The 25,939-nt window shown below is 46.5% G+C and overlaps 1 protein-coding gene across 2 annotated transcripts in view; it reads right to left on the bottom strand.

Moving 5' to 3' along the window:
• Positions 1-407: 407 nt before the first annotated feature.
• EFCAB5 (EF-hand calcium binding domain 5) overlaps positions 408-25,939 on the bottom strand; it is a 106,404-nt gene continuing 80,872 nt past the window's right edge. For both annotated transcript variants that reach the window (XM_029613459.1, XM_029613460.1), the window contains 5 exons: positions 25,117-25,223; positions 24,422-24,675; positions 22,619-22,848; positions 18,350-18,446; positions 408-723 (listed from right to left, as the gene is read on the bottom strand). In XM_029613459.1, the coding sequence (XP_029469319.1) occupies positions 509-723; positions 18,350-18,446; positions 22,619-22,848; positions 24,422-24,675; positions 25,117-25,223 (903 nt within the window). In that variant the 3' untranslated portion in view covers positions 408-508. The remainder of the gene's footprint in view (positions 724-18,349; positions 18,447-22,618; positions 22,849-24,421; positions 24,676-25,116; positions 25,224-25,939) is intronic.

Raw genomic sequence — 25,939 nt, 5'->3', positions numbered from 1 at the left:
CTCCAGAACCTTTAACAGGGCCCGCTCCCTTTCCTCCCTCCATTCGCACAATTGTAATATATTCGTGAGTTCCCATATCCCTTCTTCTGCTGCTTGACTGCTTCCTGTATTACTCAACTACACGTAATCCGCCTTTTGCCTTACCTAGGAGAAAGGCAGAACATCCAAGAGAAGGGAAGGTGGCTGAAAAGCAAGCCTTGGCCAGGCATCATTTTGTCCAGCGACTGCCATGTCTGGGCACATCTAGGAGGCCCTCACAGACTCTGCTCTGTGGACTCCGCGCCTTCTTCCCCCATGGCTGTTCTTAATCTTGAATTCATAGCTTTCAGCTCAGATCTTTTTCTATCTGCACTATTTCAGCAAACTAATATTTACCTTCTGTTTTACTCCAGCATAAATAGAAGAAGTAGTGCATGCTTTTTTTTAATGGAATTCTGGTATAAATGAGCATAGTTCTGCAATGCTCATTTAAACAGCAGACAGAAATCATAACATTTAAAGCACCAAATTAATAAGAAGATACATCTTCGTTAGAGCTGGTTTGTTCCTCCAAGTGTGAACTGGGCTCCAGTTCACACTGTGGCAGAAATGAGATGAGAGCTTCCTGCTGTGTTCCTCGCAGCTGGGCAGTGAGCTCCATCAGAGACAGGCAGGTAAAGGCCCAGTTATAGAGGTATTCCGCTGGGATGGAGCCATGCCTCCAGACCGCTCCTCTCTGGATTCCTGCAAGAGATTTCCAGTCAGCGGGAGGTCACTTCTTTCAGAACAGTATCACAGTTCTAAGCACCAACACCTCCAGTGCACCATCTAGGAAAATTCCAACCTGGGACCCCTGGGGAATGGCAGCCTTGGACAAGACCTCCACCAAAGCTAAACTAAAAAAAAAAATGCAGAGAGAGTGCCACAGCCTGTGGTCCAGAGGCTTGAAGCAGTGCCATCCGGCCCAGCCACACCAGAGAGACCATTTAGTGCCATGGCCCATATGATTGGCCTGCTATTAGCATTCCCACAGGTCATGGAGATGTAGAATGGAAATATAATTAACTCTCCAGCCCATCCAGCGTGGACACTCTCTGCCTCCTCAGCACCACTGTGAGGCACCTGAGTGCCGAAGAGAGGAAGTTTTAATAAGAAACAAGATTTCTGTGAGATATTTAAGGCGACATCACCCTCCCCCCTGCTGACACCATCCAGGGGAACCATAAAGATGTCGCCCACTGGAGGGAAGCTGCTGCCATCAGTTGCATAGCACAGGGGTCCCAACTGCTACTGAACCCCCCCCCCCCAACAGACCCTGCAGATTTGAGGTGGCCCTGCCCCCTCCCTGCTGACATCGTCCAGGGGAGCCATAAAGGAGTCCCCTGCCATGGAAGTGGGCCGGTCCCAAAGAGGAGAAACTAAGGGGGGTTTCCCCTTTGGGAGCTTCTTCAGGAGTAATCAAGAGATGGGATATTTGAGAATTATTTTGGTGGTTTTTTTGGGCTAAAATGGGGGTAGTAAGTAATTATATGAGAGAGGTCGATTAACCACCATAGGTGTATACAGTATGAACAACTGAATTAGGAGCTTGTCCCTCTCTAGTGAGTGGGGCTGGTCTGGGTCTGCTTCTGTACTGTTGATATATTCTTCTATTCTATTGATGTGTCAGGGATTTTATTGGTGCATTTGATTGTTGAATTCTTTTTATTGTAAACCACTTTGGGTTGAACTTATGCTAAGGAAGGCAGGCCACAAGTCTAATATAACAGAGCATGACATTACAGATTCATTGTACATCTAAGCTTCAAAAGGAGGTGAAGAATTTGGAGAGACACTCATGCATCCTTCACCTGGCAATGGGAATGCCATGCTTCAAAGCGAATGTCAGCCAGATGCCTGCGATTGATGTGGGGAAAGGTGAGTGGGGTAGCTGCAGCTGTGAATGGAGATCCAAGCTATCTCTGGGTCTAGTACCTTACCAAAAAGGGAGCAGTCAGTGTAGGAACAGCTTCCGACTGGGTTGAAGCTCAGCGCAATGAAGTCATCTGATCAGACCAGTTAAAAAATAGATCTGGGACTGCAATTCAGCAGGAGTTTATAAAACCTAAGGGTCTGAGCCAGCTGGCAGATGCATGCTCTTTCTGAACCTAGTGTTTCAGCTTGTAGTGTCCATCTAGCTGGGGCCCTAAGAGGCTTTCTGAAAGCAAACGTTTTGTACAGGTTATGCACCATCCGTATCCTTCCTATGCCTCGAGCTTCTTCATTTACACTTTCTCTCTCGGCTGCTCTCCCCAGTGGAGCCCCTCGTGTAGTATACGATGAGTGCACTGTTCTAACTCAGTACGGTTTTCTTTTCTTAGCTCAGCCCTACCTCAGATCTGTGCAGTGTAGGATTTGTGCCAGCATTCTACAAAGCAAGCAGCTGGGAGCTCTCTTTTCATCCATGCGTGGTGCAGAGTAACTCAGTCACTAGGGAACGAATGCCACACTTTCAGAGAAAGTTAATTTTTCACCTTTGACATCGCACTATTTTTCCAGTATTGCGATCTTGCCTTTGGCTTTAGAACGTCAGGCCTGCAACTGACTCCCCCCCCCCCCCAACTCTGCTCTGGGTGGGAAAAAGCCCATGAATTTTTAATCGTATCTTGAACGTTTTGCAATTTGTACTCCTGTGCCCGCAAAAGGAAAAATGCAAGAGCATGAGTCCAGGAATGCTATGAAATGAGACATAAAAAGGAGCAAGCCTGAATTACACATCTGGCCTGGAGTCACTTTACTGCCTTCCAGCTTACTCTGCTTTTGATTTCAAAGGTTAGGTGACTCAAGATTGCTTGGCACTCACTGAGGCAATTTCAAGTTTTCTGACAGATTTGCTGCTGGTTTCTTAGAGAAACCAAGTTTATGGCTCTCAGAGTACAGCAGCTTTTAAACATTTGTATTTTTTTTTAATTTGATTAACGCACTTTTCCCTTTGGGCAATAGGAAGACATTCTCACAGCATAATATAGACAATAATGCTTTCAGGATTGTCTCAGCCTGCCTCCAGTAACCCAGAGCCATCTGGTGAACCTGACAATAAGCACTGAGGATAACTTTCAAACAAATGTGCTACAGCATATACACACATATCTAGCTGTGAGAAAATATACAAAAGTATTTAAAAACCCATGCATATGTTATGTCCTGCTTTACTTTTGCATGTAAAATATATGCGCATATCTGGCCATGAGCAGATATACACAAGATTTTTATAACCCGCATATGTGATGTACACACATTTTATTAAATATGCATATCCATACCTTGCAAAATATGCACATTTTGTAGGCTTGCATGTGAACACATGCAGTGCATTGAAACCATGTACATCAATGCATTGAATGTGTGTACTTTTACGACTTTTCTAGTAGCTCCAATCCCCCAGAAGATGCACAGCTGCTGCCAGCCACCCTTGGTGCCTATCTTCCTCATCGGAGTTGCCTCCCTCCTCTGGGACCCCTGCTGAAGAACCTATGCAATTGGAGCAAGGGCATCTGACTTCTGTCTCTACTGTGGCGGATCAGACCACTGAATAGCTCGCTGTCGAGTGAGGCCAGTAAACTCTTGGGCCTAGGGCTTGACCCTAGGCCTTACCTCTCTGGCTCCCCCATTAACCCCCCCAGTGACAATCTCCATGAGCAAACAGAACTTTACCACCTTGGACCTAATGGACTCTGGAGCAGGAGAGAATTTCCTCATGAAGGCCCTTGTAGACCACCTCCAGATACCCACGCTCTCATGCCCAGTCCCACTAGTTCTTTCCTCCATCCATGGGGATCCATTGATGGGTAAGATTACCCACACCAGAGTTCCAATGAAACTGGCTCTCTCCACATTGAGCACCTGGCTTTTCACGTTATAGAAAAGGCCATCCATCCCATGGTCTTGGGGTTACCTTGGCTCTAGCAGCATTCATCTCAATTTGACTGGGCTTCCCTCCAGCTTTCTAGATAGGGCCCTGAGTGCCACAGTGCATGTCTGGAGAGGGTGGAGACCTATCAATGTCTCTTGGCGTCCACCGTCCTGTCAGGCCTCCCTCCACAGTATATGGAATTTGCCGACATTTTTTCAAAGAAGAAGACAGACTCCTTACCCCCTCATAGAGAGTACAACTGTGCCATTGATTTGCTACCTAATGCCAAGCCACCCTGTGGAAGGGTATACCCCTTGTCTCTTCTGGAATTGAAAACAATGTCCAAGTACATTCAAGAGAACCTGGACAAGGGGTTCATTCATCGCTCCATCTCCTCAGCAGGCGCAGGGTTCTTCTTCGTGGATAAGAAGGATGTCGCTCTCTGAATGCGATTATCAGAAATGATCGCTATCCTTTACCTTTAATCTCTCAGTTGTTGGACCAGCTGCAAGGAGCAAAAATCTTCTCCAAACTGGATCTATGAGGGGCTTACAATTTAATTCGTATCCGACACAGCAAGGAGTTTAAAACAGCCTTCAACATAAGAGATGGTCACTACGAGTGTCTGGTGATGCTTTTTGGCTTATGCAATGCTCCAGGGATGTTCCAAAACATGATGAATGAGGTCTTCTGGGATCTTCTCTATGAGTACCTCAATGACATCTTAATCTTCTCCAAGGATCTTGCATCACATTGCCGGGAGGTCCGCCGGGTACTTCAACGTCTCCAGGATAATCAGCTATATGCCAAGCTTGAAAAACATTTGTTTGAAAGGGAACGCCTTCCTTTTCATGGATACATTGTCTCCAGTAGGGGCTTTAACATGGACCCCTGACAAACTTAAGAGTATCCAAGACTTGCCTCAGCCAAGCAGACTATGGGCCCTGCAGAGATTCCTAGGCTTCTTCAACTATTACTGACATTTTATTAACAACTACTCTAAGATAGCCACGCCTCTCATGGGCTTCACATGAAAGGGAGCCAACACCAAACTCTGGCCACTGGAAGCCGTGACAGCCTTTCAAGACCTAAAGGCTGCCTACCTGCGGGAGCCCTGCCTTCATCACCTGGATCCCACACATCCTTTCATTATTGAAGTGAACACCTCTTCCTTGGGGGTAGGGAATGTCTTAAGTGAGTACTCCTCCAAAGGTGTCCTACACCCCTGTCCTTTTTTTCAAAAAAATTCTCTCCGGCTGAATGCAATTAAGGGATCGGTGATAGGGAGCTTCTGGCAATCAAACTGGCTCTGGAAGAGTGGCATCACTGGTTGGAGGGAGCACTGTATCACATAACATATATACCGACCATAAAAACTTGGAGCATCTCCACCAAGCAAAATGGCTCAATGCCCAAAAAGCTCGCTGGTCCTTATTTTTTGCCCACTTCAATTTCAAGCTCAAATATAGCCCATCAGCCAAGAATGCCCATGCGGATGCTCTTTCCTGCTTGTTTCTGACTCAAGACACCTTGGAACTATTCAGACACATCATTGATCTGGCTCGGATCCTCCTCGCTTCCACCATGACTGTCCCTCCAGGGAAAATGGTCGCTCCTGCAAACTTCGAGAAAAAATGTTAACATGGTCCCATGATTCCCGCGATGCAGGTCACCCTGGATGAGCCTGGACTTTTGCATTGCTCCAACAGTTTTACTGATGGTCCCAAATGCAGAAGGATGTCTGGGCCTATGTGGACTCCTGTTCCACCTGAGCTCAGCAGAAACTATTGTTGGGGTGACCCTGAGGGCTGTTACAGCTGTTGCCATCCCCCAAGGAACCTTGCACCCACTTGTCCACCAACTTTGTCGTGGATCTCCCCCTCTCTAATGGCAACATGGTTATTTGGGTCGTAGTTGACTGCTTCTCTAAGATGGCCCATTTCACACCATTACCTGGTCTTCTCATGGCTCTGGAGCTAGCTCAGCTCTTCACTCAGCATGTTATTTGACTCCACGGATTGCCCAGAATCATTGTCTCAGATCAAGGCACTAAGTTTACAGCTAAATTCTGGCAATCACAATACAAAAAATTCAACATTTCACAAAACTTCACAACAGCCTATCACCCTCAAGTGAATGGACAGTCCGAATGGACCAATCACACTTTGAAAAACTTTCTATGGGCTTATACCAACACCTGCCAGGATGACTGGGCAGCTCTGCTTCCTTGGGTGGAATTCTCCCACAACTGAGACCTATATGCAGCCACAGGCTTGTTGCCCTTCCAAATTGTGTATAGTAGACAGCCATTGCCTTGTCTATTTCTTCCCCTATCAGTTCCTTCGCCGGCAGCTCAACTTTCTGCACAGGAGCTCCAAGAACTGTGGATTCATACCCAACAAATGCTCCAAAAGGCAGCCCAAAGAGCGAAAAGATTCACAGACCTTCATCGGAGACCCACTCCACAATTTAAACCGGGGGAAAAGGTGTGGCTGAGTACACGCCATATCAGGCTCTGAGTTCCTTCCATGCGACTTGCCCCCTGGTACATCGGGCCAATTGCAGTGATGTGACAATTCGGACCAATAACCTATCAGCTTTGGTTGCCCACATCTTTGGGAATCACATCTTTCACGTCTCACTCCTGAAATCCTTGATCCTTTCATGGCCCTCCAGGAAAATGCCGCAGCTGCAAGAGATCTCCTCAGAAGGCAATACCACGTATCAAGTGAGGGAGATCTTTGATGTCAGAAGGTGCAGCAAGAGATGAGCATATCTTCTCTCTTGCGAGGGATATGGACCAGAGGAGAACACGTGGAAGCCAGCTTCAAACTTCCTAGATAAAGACCTCCTGTGTGAATTCCACGCCATGTACCCCAAGAAACCCAAACCTTCAAAGGGGGATTTACAGGAGCAGGTACTGTTGTGATTGGCAGTCTGCGGTCCCGTCCCACAGACCACCTCTCTTACCTCCAGCCCTGACACAGGTGTAGGCTCCTCCAATGACAAGGCAGGCCTTCCTGCAGCCCACGTGGCTGACCTCTGTGGCTGACTGGGCTCCAACACATGCCACCGTCGCTGACTCCAGCAGGGTCTATCCCTAGGTACAAATGCACCCGATCAGCCCCAATTTAAAGGGCCCACTGCAGGAAATGCTTCACAGTACTCCCTGATAACATCTGGAACACAGACCTATTTAAGGCTTCCTCTGTAGCACCTTCATTGCCTCAGTAATAGGTTGACTCCTCCTGGAGAAATGCATTGCCTGTGTTCCTGTTCCTGCATCCTGGTTCCTGACTCTGCTGTGGTGTTCCTGTGTCTGTGTCTTTCATTCCCTGGCAGTCTGATTTTATGGAGCTTCTCGTCTGGGGTCACTCTTCCTCTCATCTGTCTTCAGCGTCTCCTCATGTTCCTGTGATCCCTCACCTTCCTCCTCTTCGTCATCTTCATAATATAGAACATAAGAACATAAGATATGCCATACTGGGTCAGACCAAGGGTCCATTGAGCCCAGTATCCTGTTTCCAACAGTGGGCAATCCAAGTCACAAGTACCTGGCAAGTATCCAAACATTAGATAGATCACAAGCTACTATTGCTTATTAATTACCGTAATAGCAGTTTATGGATTTAGCCTCTAGGAACTTATCCAAACCTTTTTTAAACCCAGTAACACTAACTGCTGTAACCACATCCTCTGGCAATGAATTCCAAAGCTTAACTATGCACTGAGTGAAAAAGAATTTTCTTCGATTTGTTTTAAATGAGCAACTTGCTAACTTCATGGAGTGCTCCCTGGTCCTTCTATTATCTGAGAGATTTACATTAACTTGTTCAAGTCCTTTCATGATTTTGTAGACTTCTATCATATCCCCACCTTAGTCGTCTCTTCTCCAAATTAAACAGCCCTAACTTCTTTAGCCTTTCCTCATAGGGCAGCTGTTCAATGCCCCTTATTATTTTAGTCACCGTTCTCTGCACTTTCTCCAGTGCAGCTATATCCTTTTTGAGATGCGGTGACCAGAATTGCACACAGTATTCAAGGTGCAGTCTCACCATGGAACAATATAGTGGCATTATGACATCCTCTGTTTTATTTTCCATTCCCTTCCTAATAATTCCTAACATTCTATTTGCTTTTTTGATCGCCACAGCACACTGGGCTGATGATTTCAATGTATTATTCACTATGACACCTAGATCTCTTTCCTGGGTGGTAACTCCTAAAATAGAACCTAACATTGTGTAACTATAACAAGAGTTATTTTTCCCCTAGATGCATCACTTTGCACTTGTCCACGTTAAATTTAATCTGCCATTTGGAAGCCCAATCTTCTAGTCTTGCAAGGTCCTCCTGCAATTTATCACAATCCACTCTGCATAATTTTGTGTCATCCACAAATTTGATCACCTCACTTGTCGTACCTCTTTCCAGATCATTTATAAATATATTAAAAAGCACTGGTCCAAGTACAGATCCCTGAGGCACTCCACTGCTTACCTTTTTCCACTGTGAAAACTGACCGTTTAATCCTACTCTCTGTTTTCTGACTTTTAACCAATTTGCAACCCACAAAAGGATATCACCTCCTATCCATTGACTTTTTAGTTTTCTTAGAAGCCTCTCACATGGGCTTTGTTGAATGCCTTCTGAAACTCCAAATACACCAAATCTACCAGTTCACCTTTGTCCACATGCTTGTTCACCCCTTCAAAAAATGTAGGAGATTTGTGAGAATTGGGTAAATCCATGTTGACTGTGTCCCATCAAACTATGTCTATCTAAATGTTTTGTGATTTTATTCTTTACTAGCTGAACCCTGCCACGCGTTGCTGTGGCTGAGCCTGGTTAAGTTGAAAAAACAGAACAGAGCAGTAAAGGTTACAGTTAGTGTGTGTTTTTTTTTTTTTTACCCCAAATGAACAGCACCAGCAAAGAATAGTTTAAATATGCAAGCACACCTTCCTGGCCCCCCCCCCCCCCCAACCCGGCGAAATAGAGCAACCCACGCTACAGTCCCCCTCTCGGGAGATGTGGAGAATGAGTGCCCCCCCCCCTGTGAAAAATGCGCGGCGGAAAATAAGAACGGTCCCCCACCGTGCTCCTCCCTGGCTACCTGTGTAAACTGCCAGCCGGTGGCGAGGGTGTGTGCTAGGATTTGTTCCGCCGGCTGCCATGTCGCAAAACTTCACCAGTGAAAGTGGTGCGTCAGGATTCCTGACCTAGTAAGGGCAAATGTCCGCTGAGGATATGGTGCCGACGGGCTCTTGCCCTTACTATGTCACATGGTGTACCGACATCGTTGTTGTCTCCGTATAGCATAGTAAGGGCAAGGTCCGCCGGCGCCATTTTGGTTGCTGGCATCCGACGGCCCTACTTAATGCGATGTGTCCCGGACCGTTCCTGTGGTGCCGGCGGAGAAGCACGGACTTGTTTCAGGTGTACTGTGTGATCGGAGTGCAGTGCGTGGGTGGGTGGAAGAGGGTACTTTAATTTAAATTCGGAGGGTGTGTGAAATGCGTGGCTTCCCAATGTAGCAGCCAGGAATTCGTGTTTTGGTGTGTTTTGGGAGGGTGGGTGAAGTAAGTGACATTGGCAGGCGTGTGGGTGGGGGTGTGTGGTGTGATGAGTGTGGATTTCTGTGTGTTATGAGGGAGTGTGAATGAAAGACAATAGCCCTGTGTGGGGGTGGGGTGGGGTGCGTGGGTGCGTGAGTGTGTGTGAAAGGTGTAAGAGGTTGCGCTTGCGCTGACAGCCACCAGATGTTGCTGTTTTGTGTAAGCAATTTTTAAACTTGTATTACCTGTCACAGGTGTGACCTATATGTAATGTAAGTGTATAAGATCCTTCCCGTATGGGAAGTGAATGTTGTGCAAAATTTGAACGCATTCGGTTAAGCGGTAGGCGAGATTAGCGACGATGTACAAACTATTTAACATTTTTATTTATATAGATAACAGTTTCCATGATTTTTCCCGGCACCGAAGTCAGGCTCACCAGTCTATAGTTTCCAGGATCACCCTGGATCCCTTTTTAAATATAGGGGTTACATCGGTCATCTTCCAATCTTCAGGTACATTGGATGATTTTAATGATAGGTTACAAATTTTTACTAATAGTTCTGAAATTTCATTTTTCAGTTCTTTCAGAGCCCTGGAGTGTATACCATCCAGTCCAGGTGATTTACTACTCTTCAGTTTGTCAATCAAGCTTACCACATCTTCCAGGTTCACCTTGATTTAGTTCAGTTGATCTGAATCATCACTCATGAAAACCTTCTCCAGAACGGGAATCTCTCCAATATCCTCTTCAGTAAACACTGAAGCAAAGAAACCATTTAATCTTTCCGCAATGGCCTTATCTTCTCTAAGTGCCCCTTTAACCCCTTGATCATCCAATGGTCCAACCAACTCCCTTGCAGGCTTTCTGCTTTGGACATATTTTTAAAACGTTTTTATTGTGAGTTTTTGTCTCTATGGACAACTTCTTTTCAAATTTTCTCTTAATCTGTCTTATCAATGTCTTACGTTTGACTTGCCAATGCTTTTGCTTTATCCTATTTTCTTCTGAAGGATCCTTTTCCAATTTTTTGAATGAAGATCCTTTGGCTAAAATAGCCTCTTTCACCTCACCTTTTAACCATGCCGGTAATTGTTTTGCCTTCCTTCCACCTTTCTTAATGCATGGAATACATCTGGTCTGTGCTTTTAGGATGGTATTTTTTTTAAACAATGTCCACGCCTGTTTCTTACTTTTGACCTTTGAAGCTGCACCTTTCAGTTTTTTTCTAACTATTTTTCTCATTTTATCAAAGTTTTCCTTTTGAAAGTTTAGTACTAGAGCCATGGATTTACATACTGTCCCCCCTTCCAGTCATTAATTTAAATTTGATCATGTTATGATCACTATTGCCAAGTGGCCCCACCACCATTACCTCTCTCACCAAATCCTGCACTCCACTGAGAATTAGATCTAAAATTGCTCCCTCTCTCGTTGGTTTCTGAACCAATTGCTCCATAAAACTGTCTTTTATTACATCCAGGAACTTTATCTCTCTAGTATGCCCTGATGTTTCACTTACCCAGTCAATAATAGGATAATTGAAATCTCCCATTATTACTGTACTACCAGTTTGGTTAGCTTCCCTAATTTCCCTGGATTGATCTTCTGGCTTTGATCCTGGACTGGACCCCAATGCTGCTTGAACTCCGCCTGCCACTGATCATAGCCTGTACCTCGTCTTCGACTGAACTCTGCCTGCCTCCGACCCCAGCCTTCTCCAGACTCTGCCGCCTGTCCTACTATGCTTCCTCCATGTGTTGGCCTGTCATGTCTACAGAGCTTCGGATCTTCTCCTCCACAGAGGCCCACACCTATGTCCAGCCAGCCCCGGCACCAGAGGGCTCAATCTAAGGGGAATGAGGGCTGGTATTGGTGAAGCTCCAGTTGGGCCTCTGCTTCTGCCAGCTCCGCCTACCAATAGTGGGAACCTGCAGGGCTCCTCCCTGCAGGTGGCGCCAACTCCACCTTGGCCTAAGGGTCCACTTCCGCAACAATGCTAGTGAGTGTGAGAGAGAGAGTGTCTGTGTATGTGTGTGTGTGAGGGAGAGAGAGCCTGTGTATGTGTCTTAGCGCTATCCCAATTTTATATGTCAGATTGGGCATGGATAACCAGTCCCCTGTCCCATCCAATGCTTAGATGCAAAACCTTCCTCTGCCCCCCCCCCCCCCCCCCCCCGCCTCCCATCTCTTCCAAGACAGCAACAGGAATCACATTTAAGCATATGTCATCTCGTCCAGCAGCCACCAGCAGACTCCATCCTACTAGCAACTGAAGATGGAGAGAGGCCCAGTAGGCTGCTGCAGAGCCCATCTCACAGTGGCCAAAGAGAAAGAGAGAGAGGGAGGGCCAGATCTGTCAGCCACCAGTGGACTCCATCCTGCTGGCGGCTGAAGAAGCAGCCCAGAAAAGAAGAGAAGGCCATGAAAGTGTGTGAGAAAACCTCTGTGTGCACAAGAGAGAGACTGTGGTGTATGTGTTTGTGTGTGTGTGTGTGTGTGTGTGTGTGTTTGTTTGGCATCTGAAAACCAAACGTTCCCAGGTATAGAGAGAGGCATTTTTTATCCTTGTTTTAATTATTGCTTAATGCTTGATATGTCTGTTATTTTGAAATATTTTATTGGTGTTTGGGAAGTTTTGGATATTTGATTCAACTATTTAAAATATTTATTCTTTTTCTGAGTATGGTCTTACTATTATGATTGTTGTCACTAACAACTTTGCTGAGCAGAAAGCACAGCGCAACCAGTTTAGACATGGGCTACCAGTAGGATAAGTAAATTGTTTATAAAATTTGTAGCAATGAGTTTTATTTTTTCTTAACGTTTTTTCTTTATTATTTTATTTCTGTTTTGTTTGGTCAGTATTAATTTCATTGGTAATGTCCTACTGGGGCATGTGTATGAGTGTGTGTGTGGGGGGGGGGGGGGGGGGGAGAGGTGACACCAACAACAGTGCCTGGGGTGAAAAAGTCCTAAATCCGTCCCTGGGCATTCCCCAATTCTACCTGGTTAATATTTTATGGACTTTTTCTACTAAGAACTTGTCCAAACTTTCTCTAAACCTAGCTATGCTAACTTCCTTTATCACATCCTTTGGCAATGAATTCCAGAGCTTAATTGTGCATTGCATGAAATATTATTTTCTTTGATTTGTTTTAAATGTGCTGCTTAGTAATTTCATGGTATGGCTCCTAGTCTTTTTACTTTTTGAAAAAGTAAACACCTTTGGGTCAAGGAGGACTTACCAGATACCTCCAATGCTGGTGCCCAGGAGAACCATCAACACCAGGAGGTGAGAGGGGATACCTTGCTGATGTCATTGGGAGGTGCCCCATTCCCCATAGACACCAGCACCCTGCATCGTGCAGCAAAAGCCATGCCCCAAAGCAACATGCCCCATTGTGCAGTTTTGGAGACTTTCTGACTGAGCTGCTCCTTCATACTTGCTAGTATTGTGCATTATGGTGAAGAGAAAGGGACATGTTTGTCCACCCTCTGCATCTTCTGCTCTTCCTCAGATGCTGGCAGGTTGGTGGAGCAGGTGATTTCAGGCAGTTCGCTCTTTGCAAGTGATCCTCAGTAGTTGTTGCGACCGTCGCTGCTTGACGCCCTCACTCCGCCCTCTTTACCTCTGTGGCTTGAATCCTTCCTCCAATAATCACAAACTGTTTCGGGTCTGGGCAGGCAGTTTTTCTTGACAGAACTGTCACGATGTTTGCTAACATGTTCTGATAATTGATTTATTTTTATCATCTGACTCAGTTAAAGACCTTTTTGGCTAATAAAATTGCTCAGGCTCTACTCCCGATTGCCTCTACTCCCGTTGGCCAACAGCTTTGCAGGTTCATGGAATTCATTCTCTCAGGCAGCTTTCTTTTTATGAATGTAAGGTCCTGCTCTGGTTCCCCTTTATCTTTGTGGCCTTGTAAGAAGGTGTTCTGTGCTTTAAAACGTCATCATCTTGATACATTTTCTGACGATAAATCCCTGCTTTCTGTAAAGCAGGTAATTTGTGTAAAATTATAAAGAAAGAAAAAACAACCGATTTGCATTTCCTGAACCTGTTCCCTTCCACTCAATCATATCTCCCTCCAGGCTGAGGAGCCCTAACCTCTTTGGCTTTTCCTTCAAAAGGACTTATTCCAGGCCCCTTATCTTCTGTACCCTAGGTCCTCTCTAGAGAGGCAGCTCAGGATACTAATGGACCTTGTTTGCTGCTGCAGTGCACTAAAAGTCCTTCTCTGCTGATTAACTGCTCCATTTGTTGCGGTTCTGGCCGCGAGCGTCGCGACCAGACCCTTATCTCTGTGTTCCTGGACCTGTTCCCACTTTCGTTGGCCTAGTTCCTGGCCTGTTCGGCGGCGTCCCCGCGAGGGCCGCGTTGCCGGGAAGCCTCCCATGGACGCCCTGTCTCTAGGTGCGCGCGCGTGCCACTTGGGCGCTTTTCTAGGCCATTTCCCGCCAGTGGTGACTCCGCCCAATTCCTGACGTCAGACGCCGCGGCCTTGATAAGCCGCCCGCGGCCACCCAGTCTTTGCCTTGCAACGGGCTTACCTACTGGATCCCTATTGCGCTGTGCCCCAGAGCGACCTGCCTCGCTATTCGCTCCGTTCCTGCCTGCCTGCTACAGTACCTGCCTGGTTCCAGTACCCGAGCCTTGCTACAGTACCTGCCTGGTTCCTGCTTGCCTGCTACAGTACCTGCTTGGTTCCTGCTTGCCTGCCTCAGTTCCTGCCTGGTTCCAGTACCCGAGTCTTACTACAGTTCCTGCCTGGTTCCAGAACCCGAGTCTTACTACAGTTCCTGCCTGGTTCCAGTACCCGAGTCTTACTACAGTTCCTGCCTGGTTCCAGAACCCGAGTCTTACTACAGTTCCTGCCTGGTTCCAGAACTCGAGCCTTGCTACAGTCCCTGCCTGGTTCCAGTACCCGAGCCTTGCTACAGTCCCTGCCTGGTTCTAGTACCCGAGCCTTGCTACAGTCCCTGCCTGGTTCCAGTACCCGAGCCTTGCTACAGTCCCTGCCTGGTTCAGTACCCGAGTCTTGCTACAGTCCCTGCCTGGTTCCAGTACCCGAGCCTTGCTACAGTTCCTGCCTGGTTCCAGTACCCGAGTCTTACTACAGTTCCTGCCTGGTTCCAGAACCCGAGCCTTGCTACAGTCCCTGCCTGGTTCCAGTACCCGAGTCTTACTACAGTTCCTGCCTGGTTCCAGAACCCGAGCCCTGTTACAGTACTGACCTACTGTCTTAGTCTGGTTCCAGTTCCCAGTCCTGATCCACTACCGCCTAAGTCCCAATGGCCGGGCCCCTACGGGCTCCTCCCGGGGGGGCTTCAGCTTCCAAGGGTGAAGCCACCTAAGTCCCAGCGGTTGGGCACCTACGGGCTCCTCCCGGGGGAGTACCAGCTTCCAGGGTGAAGAGCACCTCTACGTCCAGCCTGAACATCTGCCTCCCAGCCTGCCATATACTAGAGACAGTGACCATCTTTTCCCAGTCTCCTGCAGGTTGGCCCAAGGGTCCACTAAACTGAGACTCCCATAACACCATTTACATATCTGCAAAATGCTGTAGCAGCACACCACTGTTTTGGAGTGTCAGAGGAGCTCGCAGATAGCACTGCAAGGCACACATCTACCACAACAGTGTGCATTGCATCGACTACATGAAAGAGCACAGACTTAACACAGGAGCATGCACTGCATCAATAACACTGAAAGGCTCCGATTTACCACAACAGCGTATACTGCATCGAAAACATTGAAAGAGCATACTTTCCACAGGATCATGCACTGCATTGCTAACACTGAAGGAGCACAGACTTATCACAGGAGCATGCATTGCATCAATAAAACTGAAAAGGCACTGATTTATCACAACAGTATGCACTGCATTGATAACACTGCAAGGTACCAATTTACAACAACAGCATGTACTGCATCAATAACACTGAAAAGACACTGATTTACCACAGGCTTGCACAAAACACTGATAACATTGAAAGAGCGGAGACTTACCACAGGAGCATGTATTATATTGATAACAATGAAAAGGCACTGATTTACCTAAGGAGTGTACACCACACCGATAACACTGAAAGGCACCGATTTACCACAGGAGTATACACTGCTCTGATAACACTGAAAGGCACTGATTTACCACAGGAGTGTACATCGCACCGATAACACTGAAAGGCACCGATTTACCACAGGAGTGTACACTGCTCTGATAACAGTGAAAGGCACTGATTTACCACAGGAGTGTACATCGCACCGATAACACTGAAAGAGCGGAGACTTACCACAGGAGCGTGCACTGCATTAATAACACAGAAAAGGCATGAATTTACCAAAGAAGTGCACACTGAATCGATAACACTGAAAGAACGCAGACTTACCACAGAAGCGTGCATTAAATCAATAACATTGAAAAGAAACCAATTTACCACAGGAGTGTACACCACACTGAAAACATTGAAAGAGCAACAGCATGCACTGCATCGATAACACAGAAAAGCACCGATTTACCACAACAGCATGCATTGCATCGATAACACTGAAAGGCACCGATTTACCACAGGAGTGTACACTGCTCTGATAACACTGAAAGGCACCGATTTACCACAGGAGTGTACACGGCTCTGATAACACTGAAAGGCACCGATTTACCACAGGAGTGTACACGGCTCTGATAACACTGAAAGGCACCGATTTACCACAGGAGTGTACACGGCTCTGATAACACTGAAAGGCACTGATTTACCACAGGAGTGTACACGGCTCTGATAACACTGAAAGGCACTGATTTACAACAGGAGTGTACATCGCACCGATAACACTGAAAGAGCGGAGACTTATCACAGGAGCATGCACTGCATTAATAACACAGAAAAGGCATGAATTTACCAAAGAAGTGCACACTGAATCGATAACACTGAAAGAATGCAGACTTACCACAGAAGCGTGCATTAAATCAATAACACTGAAAAGAAACCGATTTACCACAAGAGTGTACACCACACTGAAAACACTGAAAGAGCAATAGCATGCACTGCATCGATAACATTGAAAAGGCATCGATTTACCACAACAGCATGCATTGCATCGATAACACTGAAAAGGCATTGATTTACTACAACAGCATGCACTGCATCGATAACACTGAAAAGGCATTGGTTTACCACAACAGCATGCATTGCATCGATAACACTGAAAAGGCAATGGTTTACCACAACAGCATGCATTGCATCAATAACACTGAAAAGGCATTGGTTTACCACAACAGCATGCATTGCATCGATAACACTGAAAGGCACCGATTTACCACAACAGCATGCATTGCATCGATAACACTGAAAGGCATCGATAACACTGAAAGGCACCGATTTACCAAAACAGCATGCATTGCATCGATAACACTGAAAGGCACCGATTTACCACAACAGCATGCACTGCATCGATAACACTGAAAGGCACCGATTTACCACAACAGCATGCATTGCATTGATAACACTGAAAAGGCATTGATTTACCACAACAGCATGCATTGCATCGATAACATTGAAAAGCACCGATTTATCACAACAGCATGCATTGCATCGATAACACTGAAAAGGCATTGATTTACCACAGCAGCTTGCATTGCATCGATAACACTGAAAAGCACCGATTTACCACAACAGCATGCATTGCATCGATAACACTGAAAGGCACCGATTTACCACAACAGCATGCACTGCATCGATAACACTGAAAGGCACCGATTTACCACAACAGCATGCATTGCATTGATAACACTGAAAAGGCATTGATTTACCAAAGAAGTGCACACTGCATCATTAACACTGAAAGAACAGAGTCTTACCTTAGGAGCATGTACTGCATCGATAACACTAAAAAGGCACCAATCATACCTTCGGTGTATGATGTCACAGAAAACCGCTGATGGCAAGTTAGTTATTTAGATTATTTGATTTATTGCAATATCATACAAGGTAGTCTTCCTGTCTGTCCGTCTGTAATCCTCTCCTTTTGCCTTTTTCCCCTGAGCTTTGCTCTCTGACTCTCAGTATCCAAGTAAAAGTTTATTTTCCTTACATAAAACCTTCTCAATGCCTCTCTGTGAAGGGCCTGTGTGTTAGGAAAGATTCAGTAAGAAGCTCAGACTAATTATAAAGCTGTGTTCCCACAACTCTGCTTAATGAATGAGTTGCTCTGCAGGTCGCAATGCAGGGCTCTTTAAAAGGGCTTTCATCTAATTGGGGAGGCTGCTTAATATTTCTCATGTTCTCCATTCAAACTGTGGCCATTTTCCTGCAGCCTGTGGTTCTCCTATTCTCATTCAGACTTATCATCCCCTTCCCACTACTGAGCCCCTGTCAAACACTAGCTGCTCCTTGTGCATATTTACTATTCGTGTTAGTTATAGCATTTGTTTACACCTGTTCCCCACCTTGATTTCTTTAGACTAGGAAGAAATAAAAATAGGAAAAGAAATAAGTGACCAGGCCTTGATCTAGATTTCTGATAGTAAAGCCATGCTATTGTGCCAAATCCGGAGTCTCACCAGCTTTGAATAGCAGAGTGCGCCCTGAGTCGCCCTGCATGCACTGGAGAGATGATAACCCAGGTTTCTTCAGGAGCTAAGACCTGCTCCTGTCCTTACAAAGATGCACCAAATCAGAGAAAGGTGGAGAATGGCCTTCGGGTACGGGAGCTCTGGGCTAGCTGCCGCCTGGTGACCGGAGCTAACAGGCACACACTAGGCTGAATACAGAGCATGAGCCTTGTGAAGGTGTTTGCTTATGGCTGAAAAGAGAAAGCCGGACAGTAACTACCCTGGGGTTATTAATGCACCTGCCATGCTGGTCATGGAGTCTGCGCTAGTGCACCAGTAGCTAGGAGCAGGGGCTGGAGTTTACCTTTAATGTATTTTGCCAGCAGCTCTGGTTGGACGTGCACAGACCGGGCAGTTGGATCAAAGCAGGAAATCTTCCGAATCAGGTCACCGTTAACTTTCTGCAACATACAGAAAGAGGAAAATCTGAGCAGCTGGAGATCTCCGGCAGCAGGAGGTAGGCACAGAGCATGGTGGTACTGTTAACTGCTACCATAGTTTATAAGCTGAATGGCGGTCAGGCAAGCCAGGTAAATAAATGTAATCCATTATTGTGAAGGTGAAAGCAAACAGATCAGTATTCAGATGGGCAGCCAGATAAACTTGTCTGCTTAACTTAGACTTGCTGGTCAGTGGCATGGATACCTGGCCATCAGGGATTTAGAGAGGTTTATCTAGCTGACTATAGGACTGCTTTCATGCAATCGACCTCCGCTCCCAGAACACCTCCAGGTTATCTGGCTAATTACTTACATAGTAATTGACAGCAGAAAAAGACAGATAGGACACATCCATTTCACCTGTAAAGTGATTAGAGCTGTAACTGCTGCTCTGTGCAAGTTACCTCTAGGCCTATGGCTTCTGGTTGTAACCATACCCGGGAACCTTAGGTTTCCACTCACCCTGAGACTGTTGCGGATTAGGGCAAGAGGGCATCAGCACATGTGCATTCTCTCTCTCACACACTCACATGTTCACTCATACTCTTTCCCACGCACACAAGTTCATTCCCACATACAAACATAGACTTCTCATTCTTCCACACATACACATGTCCACCCATGCACATACATGCCTACACAACTTTCTCCTTTTCACTTCTCCCAAGCTCACTCACTTCTCTCTTAATCACACGCACATAAACACACACTCTCTCTCTCTCTCACACATACACACACTCTCTCTCTCATTCACACATACACACACACTCTCTCTCTCACACATACACACACACACTCTCTCTCTCTCACACATACACACACACTCTCTCTCATTCACACATTCGCTCACTTATTCTCTTTCCTTACACCAACCCATCAATGACAACAACCTCCTCAAGGCTTGCTGGATCTTCTCCTTCTTTTGCTGCTCTGGGCTAGGGTTATCCTCCTCCTCCTGCTACTGCCCCACGGAGCCTCTGTTTTCCTTACCTATGTGGGGGTCTATGCAGTCCCTAGATCTTCTTCTGCCATGGAGGGGAGGGGGGAGAGTCTCAGATGTTCCTTCTCTTCCTTTCCCCTGCTCTTCAGTGCACGGTCCAGAAAACATTTTCTTCTGGGTGCTGCTTTTACAGATGTTGGACCGGAGACCCAGCAATTCCTTTAGAAATCTGGAGTCTCTGAGCCATATCTGAAGAATTCCCAAGTAAGCTCGAAGCGGTTTGCCCCATGCCTTTCTTGGAACCACAATACAATCATTTCAGTGTGTTTTTGGGATGAACCCAGGGCTGGATTTAGGATTTGGGCATCCAGAGGCAGGACTGGAGAATGGGGGAGTGGGAGACCCTGGAGATGAAATAGTGAGTGAAGCCCCTGTATCTCTGCCCCCTTCAGAGTCGCTGAGAGCCGCAGCAGCACCACCCTTTGGAAGAGGATGAGTCCACCTCCTTGTAACTTCAAGATGTGACCCCTAGTTCTACTGCTTCCTTTCTGTTGGAAAAGGGTTTTTTGTGCATTAATATCTTTCAGATATTTAAATATCACCTCTGTCTCTCTGCTCCTCTAGATCCTTACATCTCATGTGTCTTGTGGTGTAGTCCCTGCATTTTGGTCACTTTTCTCTGGATCACTTCCATCCTGTCTTTATCCTTTTTGAGATACAGTGTCCAGAACTGAACACAGTATTCCAGGTGACCAACAACCTGTACAAGGGCATTATCACTTCCTTTTTTTCCTGCTGGTTATTCCTCTCTGTGCAGCCCAGCATCCCTCTGGCCTTAGCCGCCACCTTGTTGCATTGTTTTGCCACCCTGACATCATCAAACACTATCACCCCCATCGGTGCTCATCAGCATCTGTTCTCATCCTGCCCCCATCATGTGGCACTCTGGAATCTTAACCTCTAAGCCTTCAACCACTCCTCAAGCTTTCTTAGGTCACTTTGCATTCTGTCTGCTCCCTCAGGCAGGTCTACTCTGTTGCATGCTTTAGTATCATCTTCAGAAAGGCAAACTTTTCCTTATAACCTTTCTGCAATATCACTCACAAAGATATTGAACAGAACCGACCCAAGGACCAATCCCTGAGGCTCGCCACTAATCACCTCTCTCCCTCTCCCCTCTGAGTGAATTCTATCAGTCAACCAATTTCTCATCCAGTCCAGCTCCTTCTTAACCACTCCCGGGTTGCTCATTTTATTAATGAGCCTCCTATGAGGGACCATATCAAAAGCTTTGCTGAAGTCCAAGTAAACCACATCCAGCACATGACCTCAGTCTAACCCTCAAGTCACCTAATCAATTAGATTCATTTGACACAATCTTCCGTAGCCTCTGATCCTGCACCCCATCGGATTGTAGATAGTTCACTATCCTTTCCCTCAGTAGAGTCTCCATTAGTTTTTCCACCTCTGAGGTGAGGCTAATAAGGCTGTAGTTTCCAGCCTCCTATCTGCTGCCACCTTTGTGAGAAGGATCATAACCCTGTCTGCAATCCCATGGAATTTAGCCGGATAACACAGAGGTGGTCATCAAGCAGGAATTTGTCCACCTACGCCTTGAACCTAGCCAAACCAATGAGCTGAATATTGACCTGAAAGTGATCGCTGGGTACCCCAGGGTACTGGGACCAGCCCTGTTCCTGCTGAGGAACTGAAGGGAAAAATCTGCTTCTTGCAGATAATGCAAAGATCTGTAACAGAGCAGGGGTGGAGAGATTAAAACTTTGCAAGAGTTTTTAAAAAAATAAATTTAAAATGCTAAAAGATGAAAAATCCTGCACCCGGGACGCCCAAGGCACTTAGAAGAACAAGAACTGGATACCGTCAAATAGGAAAAAGACCTGGGAGTAATCACCTCAGATGACTTCAAGGTAGCCAGAAAGCTCACAGTGTGCTTGGGTACATAAGAGAAGTATCACCAGCAGGAAAAAGGAGGCAGTATTACCCCTTGCATAGGTCACCAGTGCGACCTCCACCTCGAGTGCTGAGTTCAGGTCAGGAGCCTGCACCCTTCACAAGGACCTGGAGAGTGAGGAGCCGGTGCGGAGAGAGGCCGCTAATAAGATACAAGGTCTGTGAAGAGAGGCTTAAAACACGCAAGATGGAGGAAAGAGGGAGATGAGAGGAAAATTCATGAATCTGACAGGACCTCGATAAGTAGGGGAAGTGACATTTTCCATTTTAAAGGAAAATCAAGGAGAAGGGGTCATGATATGAAGTTGCAAGGAGGGAGGATCAGAGGAAATACTATTATAGATAATATAGAACACAACAGAATAAATCAATACATAATAATAATAATAGAATTATTACATAATACAATAACAAATAAGAATACAGTTTCTATGCTCATCTACTCAAAGGGATAGAGAACCAGAAGAAAAGCAAACAGAGTAACCTGGATGAGCCAGTTGGTCTTTATCCTGCCTCATCTGCTACATTACTATGTTAACACGCTGGGTGAGCACTGAGCGGTACAATAGAGCCCTTGGGGTCTCTAGAATGGGTTTATTTGCACTGAGTTGCATAACAGGATCCTTGGAGGTCCATATTCAGAAGAATTTAGCCAACTTAATAATATTTGGGCACTTATCCAGCTAAATTCTAGCTGGATACCTTTTTATCCAGCTAAAATTTGGCAAGATAAGTCAGGGGCGTTCTGGTGGGGTAACTGGGATGAGTTGAGTTAACTGGATCATAAGAGCATAAGGCTTTCCATACTGGGTCAGACCAAAGGTCCATCAAGCCCAGTGTCCTGTTTCCAACAGTGGCCAAGCTAGGTCACAAGTACCTGGCAGGATCCCAAGGGGGTAGAGAGATTCCAAGCTACTTATCCCAAGAATAGGCAGTGGATTTCTGCAACTCCACCTTAATGATGGTTATTGGACTTTTCCTCCAGAAACCATTATTAAGGTGGACTTAGTCTGGTTGGGCCAAAGACCTGTCCTGAAATTAGCTGGATAAACGTATCTGGTTCACACTAGGATAGCTGGATATATTCCTCGGCGTATCTGGTTGACTTGCCGAGCCGCACAGTGGCTGAATATGGACCTCATGGATGCTGTGGAGTGGGTTTATTAACACTGAGCTGTATAATAGTGTTCTGCCCTGAGCTGTAAGATAAGGGAAAACTCACGAGTTTGCACTGACTCCAGCTCTCAATCTCCTCTGAATCAGCCCAGTCGGGGCAGAAAAGGAGCAGCACAGCCTTCAGAATATCATGCACCAGAGCAGGGGGCTTCTTGTAGCTCTTCAGCTCGGCAAACGACTGTTGGTCAAGTTTCTGCACGCATTCCCTTAGATCCTGCAGCATGAAACGGTGGAAGAGGACGTCCACTCGCTTGTTCTCTCCTATGTGTTCAGCCTCTGCAATCACAAGTCAGGACTTTTAGGAGTCACCTGGGCACAAAGCAGCAGGCAGACGTCAGCTCCTCCTCGCCAGCCGGGCCCAGCTCACTGGCACCCTTTCTCGCCAGTCCTGCTTTATTTATTTTATTTTATTGATTCTATACGCCGCCATCTGGAAGGACCATCGTAACGGTTTACAAGTTAATACAGCATCGGCTAATAATATCAGAGTACAACACAGATTCAAAACTTAATAAAACAGTCCTAAAATATTTACATACATAAGGGTGGGGGAGGCCTGGAACTTGCTAATATTTCAAATTCTGTCTGGGAGTTGTTCCTGGAATGCTTTGGTGAAAAGCCAGGCTTTCGGGTTTAGCCTCAATAGGTTTGGGGTCTGGTTGTGTTCGAAGGGATAATGGCAGTGTGTTCCAGATGTTGGGGCCTGCTAAGGAAATTTGCTGGGCTGCGAACGTCGCATAGACGGGCTGTTCCTGTGGACGGAATGTAATGTAATGACATCAATACAGGCGTAATATGGTCGATTTTCTTTTTTACCTGTCAGCAATCTTGCCGCCGGTATAAAGAACTTGGCTAAAGTCAAGGACAGGAGAATACCAGGATGGGAGCCAGGAACCCAGAGAGCCTGAACTGAGAGGGGTAAGGGCAAACAGAAATCCCGAAGTACTATTGCTATCACATCTTTTGTCATTACAGTTACAGCACGCGTGCAGCCACCTCTGGGAAGATGAGCTGGCGGCACATTGCTGATCTGCACAGTTTCCAAAGCAGGAGAGAAGCGTGTTGTTGTTTTTTGTTTTTTTTTATAAACATTTGATATTCCGTCTTTTCCTAAAGGTAAGCACAAGACGGATTACATAACAATTAAAAAGAACATTGAGCAGATGACTAATGTATGCATGCAGCCACGTCTTACAGATACATGGGTATAAGTAATGCCTATTCCTAGATAAGAGGTGGAGTATGTTGGCTAGCAATAAGGAAGTGGCAAATTCAGCACCGTAGGTGCAGGAGATATTAAGAATCAGTGGGGTACGGTCAGCCCAACTTCTTATGGTTAATGCATCCTGCAGAGAATCAGTGGCAGTGGGGACCTGAACCTGCTTGCCACAGTTTCCCTGACACCTAGATTTAGGCCCCGCTGCTGAGTCTGGGGAGAAAATGTGACAGACACAAGCCTTGCAGCATTCGGCATTCTTTGCACACATGTTGTCACATTTAGCGTGCGGTGATAGCACCATCATGTGGTGGGAAACAGAATCCGAGCACTTCAACAGGCACATTTATATCCTAAATCCTATATGGATGGATCACAGGCCTCCTTTGATTGTGTATACAGGCTCTAAAATTGGTGTAAAAAAAAAGCATTTTCACTTTTTGTTGTTTTGAACAAGGGATGCTCTAGCTGTGTGTGTGTGAATGCTGTGTTATACATCATGCTCTATACTAAATGTCATAAGAACCACAGCAGAAAGCCAGGGAATGGGGATACACTTGATAAGGCTAGTCTCTCATCTGTCATCTCTATTCTGCTCTCCTTCGGGGCCTGTATTCTGTCCTTCACACTGACCTAGAACAAAGGTTCTCTGCGTTTCCCCAGATGATTCCTCCAGGATCCCAGAACAGGCTGCTTGCAGCATCTGGAGCATTTTCTGCAAGTCCTGCAGCTCGTGGGCTGGCAGTTCCCGGCACTGCCCAGTGCTGATGTCAATTACCCCCAGGGCTCGGCCCATCGGCTCTCGGATGGGAACCACGATGTGTCGCTCCCCATATGCATCTGTTGTAGTGGGCTCCGAGCTATCGGCACACTTGAAGAGGTAATCCCTGGAAGAAGAGACCAAAGGTGAAAGAGGCAAGGGATCCCCAGGATGGGCAGATGCTAACCTGGCACTAATCATTATCTAGACAGCCAAATTCCAGTCAGTTCCATCTCTAGCCAATTTCTTTTATCCTTGCGCTCTAATTCGCATGGTAAGGACCCTCCCTAGGCATCAGCAGTTTCTGACAGATTTTATCCACGTCTGGTTTTCTGAAGGCACTGTGGGATTTGTAGTCTGATTCTAATTAGAATGGATACCAGAATGCATCAGAGTGAGGCTAAAATCCCGCTGCCAGGGGCTTGGCCGCTCTGTACAGCTGGGCACCGACACTCTACGAGTGTCCTGCAGTCGGATAACAGAGGGATGCTCCCAGACGCACAGCACGCCATTCAGCCAGAGAGGGAAGGGAGGAGTCAGAGCAGCACTAAAGAGGGAAGCAGCACACCTGAAGAGGTTATCCTTTCTGCGCAGAATGGCAGGGGTTGAGTGCATTTCGTACATCCCAGTGCTATTATCTGTCGTCATCATCTTGCGCAAAATATAGTCCTCTGTCTGGAGAAACAAATTACACAGGGAACGTTTTCTACTGTACACAGGCAGGGGACATGGGTTCATATTAAGCTTCCCCCCCCCCCACTGAAACTTCTTGTGACCTTTATCTCTCATTGCCTCAGACAGCCACTTAGATTGTAAGCTCCTCTGGGAAGGGACTTGTACCTGTAAGCAATTTGCTGTAAAGTCCCCTGGTTTAGGGAGCTTACATACCTGCTGCCAAAAATAGGATTCTGGCCCCCATTCCTCTCCTTCCCTGTCTCTGCACAGGGCTGGGATCTGGCTGCAGGTGGAAGGATGGCTAAGTGGTTGGGAGCAGCCACAGAAAACATTGGGCAATGGCCAGAAGCAGGTCACGGAGAGCTGGGATGTGGTCCAGAGGGAGTAAAGGGAGGCTTGGTCACGATCAGGAGCAGTCAAGGGGAGGCTGGGCCATAGTTGAGAGCTGGCGGAAGTTTGAAACGAAGTTGGGTGCAGGGATTGAAAGATCAGTTTGTACTGAGAAGCGCCTATGGTAGGCTGGCCCTTACCTGAGAGCAGGTGCGATTGGGAGTGACAAGGGAAACGATAGGCCGTGCTTAGAAGGAGGCAGGAGCAGGTGGCGTCAGCAGCGGGTGGAAGAAGGCCGAGCGATGGTGTACAGCCGGGAGCAGATGGTGGAAGGCTGAATCAGGGTGAAGAGCAGGTGGCAGAAGGCTGAACGATGGAGCAGAAGG

This window comes from Rhinatrema bivittatum, chromosome 8, assembly GCF_901001135.1.
Source record: "Rhinatrema bivittatum chromosome 8, aRhiBiv1.1, whole genome shotgun sequence".
NCBI classification, from domain to species: domain Eukaryota; kingdom Metazoa; phylum Chordata; class Amphibia; order Gymnophiona; family Rhinatrematidae; genus Rhinatrema; species Rhinatrema bivittatum.
The sequence above is the reverse complement of the archived record's forward strand: the minus strand, read 5'-3'. Positions and strand labels throughout refer to the sequence as shown.